The sequence below is a fragment of the Protopterus annectens genome, chromosome 16.part0 (genome assembly GCF_019279795.1).
Source record: "Protopterus annectens isolate FY-2018-M chromosome 16.part0, PAN1.0, whole genome shotgun sequence".
NCBI lineage: Eukaryota > Metazoa > Chordata > Ceratodontiformes > Protopteridae > Protopterus > Protopterus annectens.
In genome coordinates this window covers 520,421,429-520,445,381 of record NC_056750.1, presented here as the reverse complement: position 1 = coordinate 520,445,381, position 23,953 = coordinate 520,421,429, and the positions used below count along the sequence as shown (strand labels likewise).

The 23,953-nt window shown below is 39.3% G+C and overlaps 1 protein-coding gene across 1 annotated transcript in view; it reads left to right on the top strand.

Annotated features, from left to right (window-relative positions):
* DYNC2I2 (dynein 2 intermediate chain 2) overlaps positions 1–23,953 on the top strand; it is a 1,029,522-nt gene that overhangs the window by 88,767 nt on the left and 916,802 nt on the right. Inside the window, exon 3 of the mRNA XM_044058572.1 lies at positions 15,707–15,967. Coding sequence (XP_043914507.1) covers positions 15,707–15,967 — 261 coding nt within the window. The remainder of the gene's footprint in view (positions 1–15,706; positions 15,968–23,953) is intronic.

The following is a 23,953-nucleotide window of genomic DNA, read 5'->3' as shown; positions in this document are numbered from 1 at the left end:
GGTCTACAGAGAAATAAAAACAATTGCTAAAGTCCCTCCATCATGGAAATACTCCCTTATCACCTGTTTTAAAACAAGATAAGGATCTTACAAAGTGTTCATTATACAGACACATTTCACTTTTAAATGTGGACTATAAGATGTTCATGTCCATTTCAGCTAACAGAATTAATCTACTCATACCTAAACTAATTAACAATGCTCAAACTGGGTTTATTTTAAATAGACAAGTACATGATATTATGAATATACACACACATATATATATATATATATATATATAAATATATTAATAGACTATGCAAGTAAAATTTAAAAAACTTTCTATCATTAGTTTCAATTTAGATAAGGCTTTTGACTCAGTTGATTGGTTGCACCTATTTAAAATACTTGGTGTATATTTTCTCAACCTGAGCTAATTGCATTGTATAGTAACTCTTATGCTCATGTTAAAATAGGTTATTTTCTTTCTTATTCCTTTAAATTACAAAAAAGGCACAACACAAGGCTGCCCATTATCACCTTTACTTTTTGCATTAGCTCTAGAACCCTTTGCTAATAGTATTAGATCCAATAAGAATATTAATGATATCAAAATAAAAGAAGATTTTGAATTAAAAATTTAACTCTTTGCTGATAAGTTTTAATAACAATAGTAAATGTGGAAATTTGATTAGAACATATAATTAATTCCATGAGTCGGTTTGAAGAAATCTCGAACTTAAGATTTAATCATAATAAAACCAGTACATTATTAATAAATAAATAAATTTAAAAGTCATATAAAAAAAATTCTAACTTAAATTGGAGTAGAAATCAAATGAAATAACTTGGTATAATGATTGTCTAATAATAAATAAATGATACCAACAGACGTCCAGGTTGTTGATAAAATGTTAAGTTTAGTTGCAAATTTGAAGAATGCTTATTAAGGTGGCAATTCTCATTAAATATTGTTTGTCTTGTAATCTTTAGTACTATCTCCACCAAATAAGTTGATGAAAAATATATATAATAATCCACTTAAATTTCTTTGGTATCCTAATAAACCAAGAGTTTTCTTTGACTGACACAGAAAATGTTGTGGTAATAGTGGAACAGGGTTCCCTGATATTCAATTGTATGCTTCTTTAGCAATTATAAAAGTTATAGCATTGTGGATAAATTCCTCTTATGATTCAAAATGTAAACAAATACATCAAGAAATACTATTAGTAAATAATAAATGTATCACAACCAGTCATAAACAAATAATCCATAATAGTCTTATCTGGTTATTAAAAGATTTTCAGTAAATGGAATTACACCCTCTTCTCAAATTCTGTACTTAAATAACATCACTTCCTCTTTACAAACGTTCATATATTCTAACCATTATATTAAAGACTTAATATTTTCTGTTTCCAATTGCATATACAGATGACTGCTTAGAAACTCATAACGTCAACAAAATGCTAGTATTGAAACAAAGTAACTTATTTTATTTGCATCCAATTTTTAAATGGTAATGATATATATGGTTTACTATCATTTTATTAAAGTGGACTTGGTCGAATCTACTTTGCATAAAGTCTGAAACTCGAACGGTGAAATTGTCGAACTCTGATATATCCAAAGTACAAATTTCACCCATGTCTTGACCTATGTTAATGCTTATTCTTAAGTCGAATTTGGAATGTAGTTTGTCTATATTGGAATTTAGCAGTCTGACTTTTCATGGACCAAGTTCACTTCAGTAAAGTGATAGTAAACCGATATTGAAAATTGAGAGTCCAAATGCAATCAAGATTTATTTATTTATTTAGAGACATTATGAACACATGGATAAGATATTTGACTTGGATAAGAAATCGTTCCCCAAATTATTAGAATTCTAAATATCAATAATGCAATGAAAAATAAATCCAATTTGTCACAAATTTATAAAATTGTTAAGTGATATTTCACATATTTAGACAATTCCTTTTGGAACTATTTCTCAAAAATTAATAATGAAGACTTATTTGAAGAATGCAAGAAAATAATATTATAATGTACAGATAAAACCACATCTTCGTTTTATTGGAAAATTTTCACTTGGAAATTCTTACACAAAGCTTTTGTCACTCCTAACAAAATTATAGTTATATATAAATCAAATAGAATTAAATGTTGGAGATGTAATTATTTTGGCAAGAAATTAATAACTTCATTCAAGCTCTATGGTCAGATATAATATTTCTAAATCTTTAGTTTTATTTAATGTTCTAATTCCTGAGATAATTCCAAAAATCCAAGTGCCTCTTCTTTGGTCTATTCTTGCTATAGCCAGAAAAGTAATTACTAAAAATTGGAAAGGTAAAGTTACTCCTCCTAGTGTTGAATTTATTAATATGGCAAAAATTGTTTGCAGTACTGAATTGCATACTATAAAGATGAGAACTTCTAATATTATACAGTCATATAAATCCTGGCTTAAACTTAATGACTTCCTTGAAAACTATTGTTGTTAATATGTACAACTTTGATGCATTGATCAGCTGTGGACCTATGTAAATAGTTACTTATTTGTTTTATAATTGATTTGTCTATTTTTAAAACCAAATAAAAAAAAAAAATGGGCGAGCACATTGGTGTTAACTAAAGAAATTATTTTTTGAGCTATGATACAAAATCAGAATTGCCTAGACATAGGCCTTGCAAAGTCTAATTTTGGTAGCTGCCAAACAGCAATTACTGCAAAATGGACATCCGTGCCTAAACCAACTTTGCTAGAAGTAGTAAATATAGTAACGGATAAAACAACTGGAAATATAATCTTTAGAAAAGGGTATGAGCAAATTACATTGAAAAAAAAATGGGAATTGTCAGAACAGTACAGGCAGAATAATGTTTTGAAAGAGTAATGAGGTTTAAAAGAAGCCAGGATTTGCATGAGCTATGTAATTTTTGATTGACAATGACTGGATTGATAATGAATGATGTATAATATTTGCAAATAAAATATGTTAATATCATTTGTTTTCATTTATATAGATGTATGACTGTGTCATAAATGATAATTTAGTAAAGATCTTTCTTGTTTAAAAAAAAATGGGCATTTTGGAACAATTCATGCAGGAAAATGGTTTGAAGGAAAAATGATGTTTAAGAGAAGGCAATCACTGAAACCTTTGTGTAATGTTGCTATATGATATATAACAATATATGTGACGTATACTATTTGTAAATGTTAACCCGAAGAAGTGGAAGAAATAGGTGGAGTTGAAGAAGAATGGCAGTGCCTCAAACAGCATGTGTGAGGACTACAGAACATATAAGTGAGTGAGCCAGGTATGGAAATAAGGTACATAAGGAAAGCTGTTGGTGGAATGCAGAAGCCCAGGAAGTCGTCAAATGAAAGGAGGAGTGCAGGAAGAAGTGAGAGATAGAAAAGACGGACCAGGCTAGGAAGGAATACTGGTTGGCTAACAAAGAAGCTAAGAAATGAGTTGCAGTAGTAAAGAACAGGGCACCAGAGACACTTTTACCAGTTTTTTAGAAAGTGACTCAGTAGGTGGCACAAACAAAATATATCAAGTTGCAAGACAAAGACAGAAAGATAAGGAAGATAGTCAGACATACTTGATAAGGAATGCCAGCAACAACCTGCTCACCAGTGATAGAGGGGCTGCAGCCAACTAGCATAGTGTATCAGGTGTAGTGTATGACAGAAAAATGCCAAAGAAACTGAAGTGTAAGGTGTACAAAACAGTGGTGAGACCAGTACTACTGTATGTTACAGAAACCTGGGCAGTAAAAGCTGAGCATGTGAGAAAACTAGAGGTTATGAAGATGAAGTGCCTGAGAAGGGTGGTAGGATGCACACTGTGGGACAAACAAAGAAATGAGGACATAAGAGCCGTAGCCAAAGAGGCTCCTTTTTCAGAAAAGATCAAAGAGAACAGATTACGATGGTTCAGGCATATAGGCAGAAAAGCAGGAGACAATCTGGTGAGGAAGATTTGGGACAGACAGGAAGAGGGTAAGAAGAAACATGGGTATCCAGCAAAGAGGTGGATGGATTTGTAAGAGAGATGATCTATGACAGTCAGGCATGAGTGTCGAAGGCAGGAGTGTGGCACTGAATCAAAAGAGATGGCGACATTTAACATGACACCCCAACCCCACATAGAAAAATGGGAAGAATGGGGTGATGATGATTTTGATAATGATGATAATGATGGTTCTAAGCTTTTCCACTCAAACTTTGGTCACTAGGAGGGAATACCCCAGTATATTGGGTCTCATGGCTTCTATGATTTTCATGATGCCTCTGGTAAAACTCCACATGAGAAAGATAGAGTGGTATCTGAAGTTTTCTTGTTTCCAGCACCCACTCCCTTTGTCTTTTCAAATCCCAATGCTGGGTTTTGTCAGAAAAGTTATTTGGTGGAGACAAATATTCTTAAATCCAGGTCTCCCCTTCTCCCTACATGTTCAGGAGCAGTCAGTCACCAAATACGCCTTGGACTTTGCTTGGGAAGCAGTTCCAGGAGGCATAAAAGTGCAGGTGGTGTGTGGGACACCACTGACAGACACAAACACACAAATATCGAAGATCCTTGCCCTGATCAAGGCACTCGACTCTGAGTCATCCTTGGTCCCCGGGACCTCTTCTAGTTGTGAAATGGAACCGCAGTCATGTGGTACATCAACAAGTGAGGTTTGGGACCAGTTTCTACCCTAATTGTAGAGTAATCATGTTAGCCATTGCCACAAGCTTCCTCATAGACTGGATCTACTTATGCAAGAACAGGTGTGTTTAATATACCCCATCATCAATCAACTTCAGTTGACTGCCTGAGTAATTCCTTTTAGGTACCCGTTTACTGTAGACATGCAGCAGGTACTAATATATAAAAGAAAGCTTGCTACTAGAAAATTATATCTTAGCAAATGGAAAAGGTTTTCTGGTTAGTACCAGCAAAGGAATCAACATAACCAGCATATATTCAGGGCTAGTTGTTCACTGGCTTTATAATATTTGTGTGAGTTACTATCCTATGTCCTTTCTTCTTCTTTCTCTATCAAGGTTCGTTTATCAGCTGTTTCAGCATGTCTGCCCCATAGATCCTTCACTTTCAATGCAGTCTCATGTCAAAATATTTTTGAAAGAGATTTTGAAAGAGGCTTCCAATTAAACTGATGGCCCCTCCTTGGGTTCTTAATTTTCTGTTAGAGAATCTAACACTTGCTCAACCTGGTTGACTTGAGGTTCTTAACATGGAAAACTGTTTTTCTGATTGCTGTGATCTTGGCAAAAAGAGTATGAAAGTTGTAAGCTTTTATGGCAGATTAACCCTATCATTTTCCACAGGGACAGGGTTTCTTTGAAAACCAAACCTTTTATGTCTAAAGTGGAATCCTAGTTTATTTTAAGCCAAACTATCCTTCTCCTTGTTTTCTTTCCTGAACCTGCAAATGAGGGAGGCAGGATACTTCATACGTTGGAAGTCTACAGACAACTCTGGTACTATCTTGACATAACTAAATCTTGTAGATCTGTGGATCAGATGTATTTCTTCTGAAAGTAAGAAGGGTGAATGTGTGAAAACTATTTCCAAATGGTTGTGTAAGGCTATTACCTTTTGTTATACTTGACATAAATTTATTGCAGGCAGGATCGAGGTCCACTGAACCAGGGTCTTGGCTTCATCCATGGCTTTTTGGAAAGGGTTGGATTCTAGAAGTTACCTGGTCCTCTCTACCTACTGTTATAAAGCACTATAAGCTTGATTCCTTCTCTAGGTGCGGTCAGGCTTTTTTAGGACCCTTCTTCAGGGGGTCCACACTCTTCTTCTTCAGCTCCCATACATAGTAAGCTAAGCTAGTCTCCCCATGTAGTTAAGGCTACTGTAGCAGTGATCAATATGATGACCAGACTGCAGCCCTGTAAGTAAACTTACCATAACAGTAGATGCTTAAATGATTACTGCTGCAATAGCCACTCCCTTGTTCCATTCCCCCCACTTTTTTTTTTTTTTTTTGCTAGGCTGTGGATATTTATTTTTTGTTCTTAGCACTGTCCTTTCAGGGCTTGACCTCTCTCTCTCTCTCTCTCACTCACAGGAAAGCATTGAAAGGTGTCCAAATGGCATGAACTGCCTATCAGTTTAGGCGTGTTGAAAGTTCCTCTAAGCTTTGAAAGCTGGACAGTTGTTCGATATTTGGTAGGATATAACCTATATAATTAAGGCTACTACAGCAGTGATCATTCAAACATCTACTGTTATGGTAACTTTTACTTACACAACTGTACTTTACCTATCATTGCTGCCTTTCTATTGCACTTAAATGAACACTTGTCCATGCCACCATCCCATTTTGTTTTTCATCCTACATCTCCTTCACATACCTCTGTACTGCTTCAGTTGTGCCATCCTTTTCATTCAAGTACATTTTATGCCATATTTGTCTCATAGTCCTTTCCTCTTTTCTTTTTAAACACATTTATTAAATTCTTACATTGTAGACATGGGTACACACAAAACAATAGAAAGAAAACAACATGGCAGACTTTTTATTTGCATGCCATAGACTATAATGGCAAAATGCAGATTTCACTTAAAATTGGCTTTTCACATTTTGTTCTTATTTTTGACATGATCCCATTTGCGCTCTGCTACCCTATGCTTAAATGGCCGAGATCAGTCAAATAAAATAAACTTTGATTTTTGTAATTTTGCAACACTTTTCCACGCCAATAGCCATATATTTGGCCATTAGCATGCCTAAGGAGTATAATACATGCTTTACTTTGAGCTGTCATGCCTCCGTTTTGATTTTTACAGAAATGTATTTGGCTAGTAGCCAATACATTTCTGCACCTCCCACTATTCCCGCATGGATGCCTGCCTGCTTACTGAATCGCAAATTCACCTCATTTGCATGGTTTTCACCAGCAAATGACGTAATTAGCATTATTCAGTGGTGTCCGTGTGGGAATAGTGCTGCCAGGCTCGTGCACGTCCCCAGACTTGTTTACTGGATTGCTCGGCAGAAATATTCCGTGCAGGAGCGGCTGCACTATTCTTACACTCCATGTAAGCTTTATTAAATTCCTGGGTATGTTTTGAGTGTAATCCACCACTTTTTTCTCACAAAATCACCAATTTAGGAAGGATTAGGTGGGAGAGAGCAAAATTTTGAGCCAAAATCGGGTGGAGTTGAGAGCTATGGATTTAACTCTGGTTAGGTTATTTGCAAATGACATTTGACAGTTTGGAGATCTGCTATATCTTCAAGCAGCTTCCAGTATTTTGTAATGTTCTTCATTTTCTACAACCTTGTGGAAAACAGTAGCACATCAGTAGCCCAACATTAGAGCATTTATCAATCTGTTTATGTATTGTAAGGCAGTATAGAGGATTCTTCCTCTCAAAAAGATCCATCTCTTTTTTTTTTTTTTTTATTTTGAAAAATAATTTCATGCCAGCTGCAAGTTTTTTTTTCTAGTTTTCTTATGTCATCAAAGCACACACTCAAGATGCAAAATTGCTAGTAGTAACATAATGGTGCATAAAAAAGTAGATTGTGGTCTCCCCACTTATTCTGGGCCGAAACAAATTAGTTTCTGAAATAATAGAAGATTTGATTAGAAAAAAGGATGAGGGACTTCCATAAATTGCAGCAGGAATAATTGAAATAAAGAAACTGAAAGGCATTTTGAAAGATTTCTAGACACTAAATGAACATTTATGCCTGAATGGAAGTAACTGTTTTCACTCTTGTAGCACTCTTAACTGCATTTGATATAATCATTCCATATACTCTTAAGCTTTTGAACTGTAACCTTTTTATGTCCGCATGGCCATGTATATTATTTTAAGCCTTTTTTATACTGATTCCAGATTTTAAGTAAGAAAGGTCTGATTTTTCCAAGTATTAAAATAAACATTAGGTAAGATGTATTCAAAGTATTATATTTAAATAATATATATTGTACTAAGTTTATTCATCAGTTTTGCAGTACAGGTGATTAGGAATGTTGAACACTCTTAGCTGGGTTACTGAGCATTTTTAATATGCTTAAACAGGGCCTTTTAACGCCTTACTTTAAACAGACCATTAATGTGCTCCACAGTAGATTGTAGATTCGCAGATGACTGCAAACTAGGAGCCATAATCAAAACTCCTAACGATGTGGACATCCTACAAAAGGGCCTCACTGAGACAGATGCGTGGTGTCAAAGCCATGGCCTCAAGCTCAATGCCAAAAGGTCCATTGTCATCCCCTTTGGTAAAAACTCTGTACCCATGAACTACAACATAGGCGGTAGTATACTTAACCCCAAAAGTGTGATGAGACCTTGGGACACAGGTGGACAGTAGTCTCTCCTTTGATAGTCACATTGCCACAGTAATCAGGAAATCCTTCTACGTGGCACACCTCATCACAAAAACGTTTCTCATCCAGAAAAAAAAGAGGTCATTGTTCCCCTCTACTCATCACTCATTAGACCCATTATAGAGTACAACACCCCTTTTGGTATGTACCTCACAAGATGTCTACAACAACTGGAAAGGCCGCAGAAATATCTCACAATGAGGATTACTGGCCTCTAAACAGATGTCCTACGCAGACTGTCTCAAAAAACTCCAGCTTTACTCAGTCGCATATCATCTCCTCAGAGGTGATCACTGCCTAACATACAAAGCTATGTCAAACCCAGAGCTGCTGGACATGCTTCACTTAAAGAAGTCCCAATCCCTCTGAGCTACACGCTCTAGAGACCTAAACCTTGTCACCACAATAAACAGAACATGCCAGAGGGATAGATTCCTGTCCCAGAGACTTCCCATACTCTGAAATAAACTACCTATCTATATCAAACAAAGCTCTTCATTAGTACTCTTCAAGAAAAATCCTGATGATTGGGTGGGAAATAGGAAATTCACCCCGGGGATCACTTCTGTGGCTCTGCTCAACAGTGGCACAGGAAAATAATTTTCTTGGGTGGCAAAAGCCAGGGTACCTTTTTTGGCTGGGCTTGTATAGGCCCTAGGGCCAATAGCCTAGTACCTACCTATGAACCTATGAACTTTTGCTGCTGTTGCTACTGCTACATACCCAGTCTTTCCAAGATTCTGTATGCAAACTTAAAAGTGACTTGTGTTCCCATGCTTATTTTGGAAACTGAACCAGAGGATAATATTCTGTGGTTCAGTCTTCATGATATAGTTGTAGATTCTGCCTGGAACTCCACAAATTTGACCTGTTTCATCTTTCTTAAAAAGACATTTTATGGTTAGAAGTTGAAAAAACTATTTTTTATGTTACTTAATATTTTGGACTTTTCTTCCCTAAGATGTCATTGTGGAAGACCAACCATAGTGTCTTCTTTTTGATTTTTCAATTAAGACTGCTGCTTTCAGAATGCACTTTGTATTCACCAGAACTTGTCTTTGTTTTTCTTTTTTCCTCTCTTGACTGAGTTAGTATTATTGCACCATGAATTAGTGCACTGGCTTGGTTGTAGATTGTTAAATAGACATAGACCCCTTCTTGTTTAAGGTAAAAAAAAAAATATTCTCTTTAACTCTGTCACTCTGTTTTTGAGCTACACTATTTTGGTCACTGTTGAGCAGACCATCAGCTGCAACAGTCCCTCCTGACCAGCACCCCGACATGTAATCTGAAACTCTTCTATTGCCTAAGAAGAGATTAAGGCTTCCCAGTGTAGCATCATACTCAAAGTCTTTGATTGCTTTTTTATTTATATACCTTACCCTTTTCACCATCTCAAACCCTTGAAATACAGTTGTGCAGGTAAGACTATTATGATAGTGAACTCTGCCAGTGCACACCCCAGAATTCTATTAGCACGGGATGCATAACCACCAGGACTGCAATACCTGCTTATGACTCCTCACCTCCCCCGAGGATAGGCAGCTGATAAAATACCACTTCCTTTCTTATCCTCCCCAGTTAGCTCCTCAAATGGATAGGTTTGTTAGTCAAATATAGGCTGCCTGGATCACAGTTGGGGGATCCTTCCTTCTGGACAATGTAGCCATCACACTACTGTTTTTTTTTTTCTTTAACCACTGGTAACTTTCCTTTAGTTGCTCACTGTCTTAACAGAAAGTGGCAAGTTTCCATTTATGTCTGTGCTGCCCATTCAGCTGTGAATAACAGCTAAAAATGATAGTTTGCACCAGTTAAACCGTACAATGTTTAAGCAATAATCCTCGACTGTGCATGGTTATGTCAGGATTTACCCAGGCTTGGTGTGGTTTGGTCATAAGGGCAAAGCCCGAGTGATTAAACAAAGCCAGCTATGGGTAAATCCTGATATACCCACAAACAGCAGTGGATTGTTGCTGTTATGCAATTATATTATTTGTATAAGGGTACATCAGTCTTCTTCCTTGCTGTTTTCCGTATACTGATGTACTGTGCATGTGTATTTATGTTCCCATCCTTGCACAGTACAACAGTAAAGGAGAATTGGTGGTGAAAACAGAATCTCTGTTGCTAGTTTTATTACTTTTAAGGAAAATAGAGTTTTTACAAGCGACAGTGGAAACTTGCAAGGAAAATCAGGTAGGTTTCCATTTCTTTAGTTTTGCAGAATATACCTGATTTTTCTTATATTTTGCTCTGTCCCTCAGCATATGCCAATATAAAGTCTGGCTGCTCAATGATATTTCAGTGGCTGGTCTTTTTTCTGTTGGTATATTTCCAGTTTACAACAGGCATACTAATTGGGCTGTATAAATCGGTGTAGTCGTTTTTGAATAGTAATGAACATTAATTGTATAAATCTGATGTTGTCTTTTTCATTCTTCCTCAACGTATGCATTTGGATCCGACTCTGCTGCATATTCCAGACTTTGGATCCAGGTCTCCAGCTCTCAAGCTCCTCCCTCTACCCTTAATGCCATATTCCATCCCCATTGTCTCAGATCTCGTTTGCCACCATTGCGAACAAATGCAGGTTCCAGTCTCTAATTCATTGGAGATATTTAGTGAGTTATTTAACTTTGGGTTTGACTTTAAACTTAACTTTGATTAATTTAGCTATGCTCCCTCTCAGTTTCTCCCTGGCTGTTAGGATTTTCATATTTTTTTCCTACTATTGTAATAGTAATTCTTGATTACCATTACTGGAATTCTGCTTACCGCTTTTACTACAGGGTATTTCTTTAGCTTACCATCGCTAGTATTTAAACCTCTTTGGAAAAAAAAAAAAAAAGACCTGACAAATTTTTAGCCCTGCTAGCAGATAGACCCCACTGGAGCAAAGGGGTCCCAGTTGATGTTATGTTGGTAATGGCAGCCACCAAGAAAAATCTAGCATAACAAAGCTCTATAGTCCATCCGCCAGGCAGGGAGTCTAGAGCAATGGACAGATTTGGAAAGTGAGTCTTTGCCTCAGTAACCTTTGCCCTGAGCTCACTAAACTACCTGGCACACTTTACTACACCTTACTAGGCTTCAGAGAGATTTGAACAAAGAGCTTTCAAATACTCTCTGAGTCCATATCTGCTGAGGACTTCAACAGAACATTCCCACAACTGGCCACTCTCTTATCCATATCAAAAGTTTCGTTGAGGTTGATCTCTCACACAGCTGAAGTTACCTCACAAGAAGCTGGTTCAGGGATTTGCCATAAGGAGACATGCCTGGATGTGACAATGCAATTTTCCAGAAAGACTTCCTTTATTAATGCTCCATTCGATGGCACTTCCTTGTTTGGACCATAAGTAAAGGATAGGCTTTCTCGCAGTAAACAAGATGGAAAGACTGTGTCTGCCATGAGAATCAATGGTAATCAAGTTTTCTACACCTCAACAAACCTTTTCTTGGAATCAGAGAGGCAGTTAGAAGATGTGGTTCTGAAAATCTCTGGGACCATTCCAAGAATCATGCGCGGTTAATCTCTCCAGAGGCAGAGGAGGAAATTTTAATGCTAAATGTCACTCTAAAGGCATAGGAGGTTTGCAGAACCAGGGCTTGAAAGATTCTTTCAGAGAGGCCCTTCCAGTGCTCCTGAAGTGCTTCCTGACTGTCCAACTCTGGAGGCGGTCAGAGGTTGATTGTGTTTGCACCTAGATATCTGGGCAAGTATAACACAAGACACATGGGTGCTAAGAATAATATCTAGGGGTTATTATACACCATTTTCCTTCTTCTGTCTTGCAAAAGGAAGAAACTTCCTGACATTCCACCCTGTCAAAGGAAGGCATCAGCATACAAAATCCAAACTCTACTACATAAAAGAGTAATCCAAAATGTCCCGCCATACCAAATAGGATTTGGAACTTATACATGCTTCTTTTTAGTGCCAAAGAAAACAGGGGGAACTCGGCCTCATTTTGGATCTAAGCAATCTGAATCAGTACGTAAAAAAGCAAATTCCAAATGGCCACAGCAAAGTTCATCCTACCATTTTTTCATAACAACGATTGAATATGCTCTATAGATCATCAGGATGTGTAGTATCGTATCAAAATAGACAGGAACTCCAGAAGACATTTACGCTTGTGGCTAGGAGCCAATCACTACCAGTTCAAAGCTCTGCCCTTTGGTGTCACCACAGCCCCCAGGGTGCTTACCAAATGCATGGCAGTAATGGCAGCTCATTTGAGATGGAAAGGATTCCACATGTTATCATATCTAGACGACTGGCTTTTCACCACCCCCTCCAAGCATCTACATGTCAGGGACTACTTGCTCCAGATATGTAAATCATTGGGTATAACAATAAATCATGCCACGTCAAACCTAACACTTTCCAGAGCCTGGTGTTCATCGTTTCAGTTCTAGATACGACAACACAAGTAGCATCTCTACCTCCTCATCTTATTTCAACTATCAGAAGCCAGGCTCATCATCTCTTTACCTATCCATCTCCTCCAGCAAGGTTCGTACTTCAAGCACTAGATTCCATGAAAGCAGCCATAGTACTACTTCCTCTGGCATGTCTCTTTATGCCGGTTCTCCAATGGACTCAAGCTGTACAGTGGTCTATTCTGTATCAACCCCTATCCTTCCCATAAAATAAAGCTCACCCCACTTTGCAAACAACACATCCACTGGTAGATATAATAGGATAGTCTTCTTCTAGGTAGACCTTTTGTCCTACCAACCCTGATGGCCACAGTGACCATGGACCCTTCTCAACTGGGGTTGGGGGGATTTTTTTGGGAGGAATGGTCCAAGGCAAGTGGTCTCTCCAAAAGACCAAGTTGCATATCAGTCTCCTAGAGATGAGAGCAGTCCCATTGGCCTTGCAGGCATTTCAAGATGCTCTCCCCTTGGGGGCTATTGCAATTCAGTCCAACAACATGTCTGTAGTTTGGTACATCAACAAACAAGGAGGGAACTCGGTCTTATCCTCTTTGCAGGGGGGCCATGAGAGTATGAGAATGGGAAATCTCATCAGACAGCTTTCTAATTGTGACACATTCGGCAGAAAATCAACATGCTAGCAGAGATACTAAGCAGATCCATTCTAATACCTCATGAGTGGTCTCTCAGTTAATCTGTGGTGGAGATTATCTTCCAGCATTGGGGCCGTACTTGCTGCAACCTATTCACCACTCCACTCAACAAGTGCAACAGGTACTTTGCCCCCCCCCCCCTCAGGTGGAATCACTGAGAGATGCTCTAGTACATACTTGACCCATGGATCTCCTTTATGTTTATCCTCCTCTTCCCTTGATCCCAACATTTTTACACAAAGCAAGTCGGCTGAAGAGGTCAGTAATCCTCATTGCCTCTTTCTGGTCTTGGCAAGTATGGGCCCCCTTCCTATGGTCTCACCTTCTTTATCCTCCGTGGATATGGGTGCCAACTCTGGATCTCCTCTCTCACCCATCAGGGATTCAACATCCCAACCTACAGGCCCTCAAACGAACTGCATGGTTTCTCCACTTCCACTAATAGTTAGACAGCCCAGTCTCACTTTTTCTGTACATGACATTATTTTGGCTTCTCAGAAAAAAATTTACCAAAAAAGTATACAAATGGAAATGATTCTCCCTTTGGGCTTTCAATAAGGAAAAATGACACTTTCTCTGTTCCAGTCTCTGCAATTCTACAGTTGTTGACAACTCTTTGAAGAAGGAGCTAGTTTCTCTACAGTTAAACTTCAACCATCAGCAATTTCCAATTTTCACACTAGAAACAGACATTTTCCCAGGTTTTATCCAATTATGCAAAGCCTTCCTGAAAGGTGTTTTTCTTCTAAGGCCTCCGATAAAGGATTCCTCACCACCTTGGTATCTGACAGTTGTGCTACAAGGTCTAACCCAGAAACCATTTGAACTTTCAGCTAAATCTGATTTGAAATTCCTGACAATGAAAACAGTAGCTTACTAGCCATTACTTCTCCAAAGAAAATATCTGAACTCCAGGCTTGCTCTTGAAAAACTTCTTAAATCATTTTTGTAAGGAGAGGGTTTCTCTACGGACTAATCCTTCCTTTTTACCTAAAGTGGTTTCTGAAAATAACATTAACTAATCCATTCACTTACCAGTTTTCTTTCCAAATCTTTTGAATAAAGGAGAGTACATGCTGCATCTCTTAGATATGCACAGACAACTATGTTTTTTGTCTTCACAGGACAAAACAAATTAGAAAATCAGATCCAACTCTTTGTTCCTTTTTCATCAAAAAGTCTGGGTTATCTAGTCTCTAAACTTACTTTAGCCAAATGGATAACAGACTGTATTTTATTGATTTATTCTCAGAAAGGCATATTATTATCTAAACCTCCCAAGGCTCATTCAACCAGATCCCCATGGCTACGTCATCTGCCTTTTGGTCAAGAACATCTAGTGAAGATATTTTCTCTGCAGCTACACGGTCCAATGCTCATACCTTTGTTACTCATTACAAATTGGATATTATTTCTAGAAAAAGAGCCGCCTTTAGTTCGGCAGTACTCAGGAATATCCTTCCATAGGGCCACCCAAGATCAATGTAACTGGGGATTCTGTCTCATACATTCAGAAAGAATGAAAAGGACAACAACATATTTAAAAGTTATGTACTTATCATAACTAGGCATCCGTGTTGTGCATTTTCATTCTTCAACTTCCCTCCCTTCCATTTTTCTGGAGAGACCTGTTGTACTTTATTAGGAACTTTCAGTTCCAGGTTTGAGCCCTGCCCTTTCTGTCAAGCCATAACTGTCTCTTTTTTAATTATAGCGATATATGGCAACAAATTTGATCTGAGGCCTTGGGGATGGAATATGGCATTATGAATGGATAGAGGACCTCAAGAGCTGGATCCGAAGTCTGGACTATGCGGCCAAGTCAGATCCAAGGGTCAGGTCTGAACCCATTCATTCAGGAAGAATGAAAATGGGCAACAAAGATGCCTAGTTACAGTAAGTACATAACTTTTAATTCTTATGTTGCGACCAATTCCAGAAAGAAAGACGAGATCCTTTAAGAAAACCAAACTTTAATGTAGAAAGATAGGAAATGGAAGAAGAAATAAGTGCATAAACATTGTTCTTTCTTTATACATTTGTGTGTATGTATATATACATAGCATTGTGTAGATTAAAAGGATAAGAAACACTTTGTGAAGAGAAAATTTAAAAAAAAAATGACATTTGTATTTTGTCTTAATATATTAAGTTGCAGCTGACTACTTTTTATGAATTTAAGTTGAAATTTTTTGGTTTCTTCTTTTTAGTTCACTTCTTGCTATTGCATTTTTAGAAAAGCTGTCAGACTGCAAAACTGTCAACTGCTGAGGCTGCTGTGCAAGCTGTTCACAGGAGAGATATCAGTATTCAAGTGGAGCCGGACAGGCAGGATACAGAGCAGTTAGCCTCACTGCACGGATCTTCTGATTGTCATCCTGGCCTAGTTGAATTTCTTCAAAGGGTAGAGAAGTCTGTGATAGCAGAATTAAACAAAAGTTCTAGAAGCCATGCATTTGATGGGTTTGATGTGAACTGGTGTGATCGGACTCAAACTGTAAGTTTATTTTTCTTTCATTTTGATAGTCTATAGTGTGCGTGCGTGTCTGTAGTATAATAGACAAATGTCTATGACAGCCTTATCTCTCACTGACAAGCTGATAAAGTCAGCTTGCTTTTCATTCACCATTGTTCTTAATAACCTACTCTGACAGAGAGTTTGAATAAAACAAGATTCCCCTTTGAACTGAAGAATATTAGAAAAGGTTGTACATTCTTTGATGTAGATTAAAGTTGCATTTCCTCTCAAAGTTGCTTGATAAATGTATTACTAATCTTCCTTCCAAATGCACATTCCAAAGAATATGCATTTTTTTTGTTATGTTTGTTTTTGTTTAGATGCACTGATTAATATATTGATAATTTTTCTGCATAACCAGAGAGAGCATCGATATTTTGTCATGGATGAAAGCACGCTTGTAGATAAGATGAACACGATTACTATGAGGAAATGTGTATATCCTGGACTGACAAGAATAAGGATAGTCCATTCTAACACTGAATTTACAGAATACGAATAAGTAGTAAATTTGTTATGCAGAAGTGTAAGTTAGAGTAAAAAGACATTTAAGGGAACACTGTGGTCAGAAACTGAATACATGCGTGCTTGAGTATATACACTCGTGCGCGCGCGCACACAGACACACACACACACACACACACACACACACACACACACACACACACACACACACACACACACACACACACACAATGAGCAGGAGATGGGTTTGGTTGTTGTATGTTAACCACATTTTTGTGGTAAGGCACAAAACACATAGACACATGGACCAACCAACACTCTCAAATGCCTTAATGCACTTATAAAATGGATGTGTTTTGTTTTATGGTCTTACAAAATGGTTCATACATTTTATTAGTAATTGAAATACCACGTAATAATATCTTTAAATTGCTGAAAATTTGTCTTAAATGAAAATTAATTGGTTAAAATAAAGTGGAATAAGTATTTTCACTTCACTGATAATGATGCACCAACACACACAACCTTGGAAATCCTAACCACTCATGTTTTCTCCTGCAACCCCTCACCCCCACCCCACACACTAAGCTTCAGACTATGTTTTCTCTGTCCTTGGTTCCAAACTGTAGGAATCTCTCCCATTTTTTCTTAAAAAATCATTTATCTTAGCCATTTTCTAATCTGAAATAAAAGCACATTTCAAGACTGCATGCAACTGCTCTGTCTTTCTGGTCATATAACTTGACTTCTTGACACCCCTTTTCCCTCTACATGCCTTGCTCTGACTGTATTTTGATTGTGATTTTCTTTTTAACATGCCAGTTTGGATTTCCACTATATATAATGCATGTTTATATTGTGTGCTGTAAGACTCTCTTTATATGTCATTTATCTATTGCCTTTATTCTCTTAAGCCAGCTATGATATTAGTTTTGTATATAAATATAGGTTCATAGGTTGATACTAGGCTATCTGCCCTAGGGCATTTATAAGCCTAGCCAGAGTATGTTTGGCTTTCACCACCCTTTAGATAGTTGACTGTGCCTTTGTATAGTAGGTCACAGAAGGTAGCCCTTTTAAGGTTTGTTTACTGTACCTCTGTCAAGGCAGCGACACAGAAGAGATCCCAGGGGCAAACTTATGATCTCCCATCCATTCGTCAAGATTTCTCTTGAAAAGGGTCAGTGAGGGGCTCTGCCTGACATGGATTGGGATTTTGTTCCAGAGTGAGGGGAGCCTCTGGGATATGAATCTGTCCCTCCAGCATGTCCTATTTATTTCTGTGCTGAGGTTCAGGTCCCTGGAGCGTGTAGCTCTAAGGGATTTAGATTTCCTGAGGTGAACATGTCCATTAATTCTGGGTTGGACATGGCTTTATACATCAGACACAGATCGCCTCTGAGTAGGCGGTACGCAACTGAGTAGAGCTGGAGTTTCTTTAGCAGAACTGCATAGGGAATCTGTTTGAGCCCATTGATCCTCTTGGTGAGATACTTTTGGGGTCTTTCCAGTTGCTGAAGGTGTCGGGTAAGGTACATCCCAAATGGGGCATTGTACTCAATTATGGGCCTGATAAGTGATGAGTAGAGGGGCACAATGACCTCTCTTGATCTAGATGTGAATCCTTTCATGATAAGGTGGGCTATATAGAAGGTCTTTCCAACCACTTTGGCAACGTGATTGTCAAAGGAGAGATTGCTATCTACTTGGGTCCCCAAGTCCCTAATTACTTCTTCCGTACTTAATGGATTACCACCTATGTGGTAATTTGTGGGCACTTTGTTTTTTCCAAAGGGGATGACTATGCACTTTTTGGCATCTAGCTTTAGGCCATGGCTCTGGCACCAGTTAACCGTCTCTATGAGACCCTTTTGGAGGATGCTTGTGTCAGTCGGAGAGTTGATTATAGCACCCAGTTTGCAGTCATCTGCGAACTTGGTCAGCCATAGTCCACCCGTTTTAGCCTGTACCTCTGAGAAATATATACTGAACAAGACAGGTCCCAGGACTGAGCCTTGTGGGACACCACTTGTAACTGGTTTAGAGTCTGACATGGCACCTGCTATTCTGACCATGTGGGTTCTATCCCTGAGCCAGTTTGCAACCCATCTTGTGACATAGGGGTTGATATTTAAGCTGGTGAGCTTATTTATGATGCCCGAGTGGGGTATTGTGGCAAAGGCCTTTGCGAGGTCCAGGTAGGCTGTGTGGACTGCCTTCCCTTCATCTGTGGCTTTGGTAACTGTTTCAAAGAAGTCAACCAGGTTCAAGAGGCAAGATCTGCCCTTAATGAAGCCGAATTGGGTAGTATCCAGTGTCTGGAGGTTCCCAATGTCTTTGTTTATGATTTCCATGATGATACGTTCCATAGCTTTGCAGACCAGGCTAGTCAGGCTTATAGGGCGATAGTTTCCGGGGTCTGTTGTGGCACCACCTTTGTGGAGTGGGACCACTGTTGCTGTACGCCATTCCTTGGGAACATATCCTGTAGTAAGGCTGAGGTTGAAGATATATGTATATATTCCATTTTGTCATTCACTCAGTATGTAATGTTTTGTATCTATTGTGTTTATCCTGGACTGAGACCTAAATAGGTCCAGTGGGATTAGTGTGTGCTACACCAGTTAACAAATTTAGAGTAAGTAAAATAAAAACAAAATGTGAAATGTGAGATTCTAATTTGTGATTTGGCCTTCTTAGGTTATTAAGGAGTTTTCTGGCATGGTTTGTGTGTTTTTTTTTTTTGTTTTTTTTTTTGTTTTTTTCTTTAATCATTGGTGCTCTGAGCTTGCGTTACATGTTAGTCCCTGAAGACATTTGTGTGTGTGGAGTAGGAGAAAATGCAAATAATTTTTTACTACATAGTTAACAAGGGGAGCTAGAAGAGGAGTATGATTGCATTTGCAGGGAGTTGTGCTTGTGGTGGCAGAGTTCAAGGAACAACATGTTCTCTGCCTCAGGAGATAGTTGAAACTGTGCAGGTTAAGTATTCCAGCAAGTTTCTAAGCTATCATAACCCTTTTGTGTTCCTGTGTTTACTGTATTAGAATATGGGAGGAAAATACACCATGCAAGAGATCTATGGCAAGATCGGCTGGGTGGCCAAGGATGACAGTACTGTGGTATTAGGCTCTTAATGGCAACATGTCTATTGGAAATGTGAATGTGGTATATTTATATAACAAGTTAAGCTTTCTTCTATTATCACTGAGTAACTGTGCTGTCAGAATTTGCACACAGCATTAAAATGTAGGGAAATGTTGCTAGCCTGGAATACTAGAACCAAGAGGCTTCAGAGTTAGTGCCGAGTTGGATCTATTCAGATCTGATAACCCATGGTTGAACAGGACAAAAATCAGACAACATGGATCTGCCGTTATGGTAAGTACATAACTTTTGATCTGATGATGTCATTTTCATTCATTCCTCATCATATGGGTCTTGGATCTGACTCTGCCAATCTCTTTAAATTCTTGGATCCAACGCTCGAGCTCCTCCCTTTACCTATGATGCCCTTTATTTGCCAGATTATCGCAGATCTTGTTTGCCACTGTAATGATTTGGTCAGGGTTGTATTCTCGAGTTCTAGAGTGCTTTGATGGTTTTTGCGAGTAAAAAATAATGTGATTTATTTTTTCATCTTTCCTTATTTTTACTATCCATATCTATATTTAGCCTTCCTCCCTTTACTCCTGTTTACCTTTGGGATACGGTGTAGGTAACTTTTTGTACCATTGTTGGTACTAGACCTTCTTTCTATACCTTTCAGGTATTCTTCCTACCACTGTTGGTAGTTTATCTTTACTTTTCTTATGTTAAAAAAGTCTCTTTATGTACAGTATCTTGTATAGTTACCTCTTCTCTCTTCCTTTGTATTCTGCTTTTTGGCTAGAGTTTAATCATTGATATGACTGAGAAGCCTACCAGCTTTAAAAAGTGCACTTCCTATGGGCATAAAATACCCAATTCTGATGCCCATTGGGAGTGCGTATATTGTTTAGGCCCGTCTCACTTCAAGGTGTCTTGTGAGATCTGTGCAGGGTTCAACTCCAAGGCAATCAGTAACAGGCGGAAAAAGTTGGTCCTGAAGGGTCTTTTGCCAGCTTCTTCGTCCTCTAGTGCTTCTACTTCTGGGGCTCAACCCCCCGTGAAAAAGCAAAGGTCATCAGAGCTTAGGGAACACAGGAAGTGCTTCCCTACTGTGTCTCCTACACCAGCTCTGATTTCGGAGCTGCCCTCCAAAATCAAAAAAGTATGGGATCCAACAACTTCTGTGACCAAGTCTCCCAGGATCCAGAGCCCTAGATTCTTTCTGGGACCTGTCTCCTAGACTTAGATCTCTTATTTTTACAAGAGACTCTTGGGGAGTCTTCCAGCCCTCTTTCCAATACTTCCTCACTCAGGTCCTCCCATAGTCTTTCTGAGGCAGATGTGGACAGGATGATGAGGAAATTTCTTAGAGCACAAATCCAGATGGGAGTGTTGCCGGCTCCTTCTCCCATTGGATCTATGAGCCTACAGCCATCTTCACATGGGATAGCGACTGCCTCTCCAATCCAACCCATGCTTTCGGGAGCCATCAGATCCAAGAGCTATGAAAGTTGAAGTGTCTGATCCAAGGATACCACTATCTTTTTTGGATTTAACTTTGTCCCTGACCCGTTCAGTGCCAACCCCTACTGAGCAGGATGAGTCTCTGAGCCGGTTCTGGGAGGATGACTTTGACTCCGAGGTTTTCGTAGCCAACACTTCCTCTTGTGTAAAGCCTTTCTTAAGGGTACCTTCGTACTTAGACCTCCAGTAAAGGACCCTTCTCCACATTGGATCTCACTATAGTTTTGCAAACCTTAGTATTTTCTCCCTTTGAACCATCAGCTAAAGTAGATCTCAAGAATGTCCTTCTGTTCTCTTCTGTTCCTGTGTTGTATTCTTAACACGAGGAAGTTGCCTGCCGCAATGACCGGATATCAGCCAGTATACAAAAGACTTTTACTACTAGGTGTGCATGGTAGGTCGCACATAGGCTGCTGCTGGTTGTCTACCATAAAAGTGACATGCACATTCACCATCCTCAGAACTTGTTTGCCACCAGTCCAGACACATTACCAGTACATATGGTCTACTCGCCAAAGTGGTTATCTCAACATTTCAGATAAGTGCCCCATTGGGGAAGCCTTTCTTTATCTTTTTCATTATAGTTAGCTATGGAGGGTTCTACAGGGCCTGAGGCTGAGTTGCTTATGAAGCAGAAGGCCAAGAAGCCTGGGTCTAAAACTTCAGCTGCACCTCTGATGGCAGATATCTGTCCAGAGGCAGTTGCTAGCTCGGAGAAAACATTCAGCCCCTATGTCCGATTCACACGTCTAGCCCATAATGGAGGACATCTTGGATTAGGATGGTAGCACGTCCTTGGAGGTACTGCAGGCATCCAGTATGGAGGTCTAGGGAAAGTCTAGACTCGTGATCACCGAGGGCCCTAGGGGAATCTCCCAAATTTTACTTGAGGAGTATGTGAATTCCGACATCATAGAAACCAGGCCCACCGACCCTACATAGAGTTGAACTGCATGCTACAAAGAAGCAAAAAAAAAAAACATTTGTCTCCACTCTCTGATCCATTTCAGGATTGTAAAATTTTACACGGGTTATTTAAAATACCCTCATGTCTCTTGGGCCTCCTCCTGGGTTTTCAGTGTCAACCACACCCTGGGTTACCTCTCCACAGAAGAGGGTCAGGGAAGAGGTTTCTTCCGAGGAGGAAGAGTCTTCAGAAGATGAGTCCTTAGCTTACTCATCTCAGATCCCCTCCCCACTGGATTACACTTCCCGGAGGTGGACTGCAATGGCACTGACTCTCCTTTGGAGGAAATTACATTCAGTGAGACCTTGGGTAAGATGAGGGAGCATTTCAAATGGGACAGCTGTCGAATGTCTGAGATCAAAAAAAGGGTACTACGAACTACTTCAGGTAGACACTCCTAGTCCCTCAGCTGTTCCTCCTGTTCTACCTGCCTTCTTTGATATTTTTGCATCTTCCAGTGTAGCCCCTGACTCCCAATCTCCCACACCTAAGAAACCAGACAGATTCTACAAGGTGCCTGAGGAATGTAAGTTCTTGTTCAAAGCCCCTTCTGCTGACCCTTCTGTCATTAAAGTGGCTTCTGATAATGCCTCTAGTTTACTTCCCTCCACCACCCTGCTTCCCTCTGACAAAGACAGCAGACATATGGAGAGGTTTGGTAAGAAAGTATACACTTCTGCCACTCTCACCATTAGGGCTATAAATTATTAGAGACACATGGATAAGTATACCTTGGAACTCTTGTCCCAACTTTCAAAGATCATTTCTGATATGCCAGATGCCAACAATAAATCTTTGGTCTCATTTCTGATTGGAGCTTCCTCTCAAGTGGCCCAACACTCCATAAAATGTAGCTACAGTGCTGTGGAGGCTTCTGCTAGGCCAGCTGCCACAGGCTCTGTCCTGAGAAGATTTGCTTGGCTGAGGCTACAGCCTCTACTAGAGGACATTAAATCCAAACTTATGGATGCTCCCCTAGACAATTCAGCCCTATTTTGGCCCTGCTGCTTGTTCAAATCCTTACAGGAGAAGGAAAAAGAGATGCAGGGACTGAAACGCATCCTGGTTTTCCCTGTACCAAAATTCCAAATGAATTATCCTTCTAAGCCAGTGTTTGTTCGAAGGCAGTCATGGCCTCCTCCAGCTAAGCCAAAAAAGTCTGGCAAGTGACCTCAGCACCTTAGGACTCCATTGCAAACCCCACCTCAAAAACAATCCTTTCCAGACAGACCAGGGATCATGTGACTATTTGGACCCCAAATACCCCCCCTTCCCTATGCCTTTTTATTTCCTTTCCAGCTTGGGAAAGCATAACAAAGGATGCCTCGGTTCTCTCCATCATAAAAATGGTCTACTTCATGGTATGGAATTCTCTTCCACCCTTCAGGGACATCCTACAACCTCCCAGAGCCCAACTGCCTCATTTCCCAAAGGTGCCACAGGACCTGCTGGATCAAGGTACCATCCAAACAGAGGGGAAAAGGGTTCTATTCAAGGATGTTTTGGGTACCAAGGAAAGAGGGCCCATGGAGACCCATCCTCAACCTCTCCTACCTCAACACCTTCCTGAAAGTACCCAGACTCAGAATGCTAACCTTGCAAACTCTTTTTCCCCTTATCATACCATAAGTCTACATGGCTTCCATAAACCTAAAGGATGCTTACCTACACATTCCCATTCATCCCAATTACAGGAAGTTCTTAAGATTCTGTGTGGCTTCCTGGCACTTTCAATTCTCTGCCTTGCCTTTTGGTCTCTCCACCTCTCAAGGGTATTCATGAAATGTCTAGCCACAGTAATTGCATATTGCAGAATTCAAGGCATTCAGATGGTCTTAGTGTTTCACTGTTGCAGTCATCACTTTTGGGTTATCTGCTTGCAGTAGCCCTCAGTCGGCCTGATTAACAAAGTCTTGGGT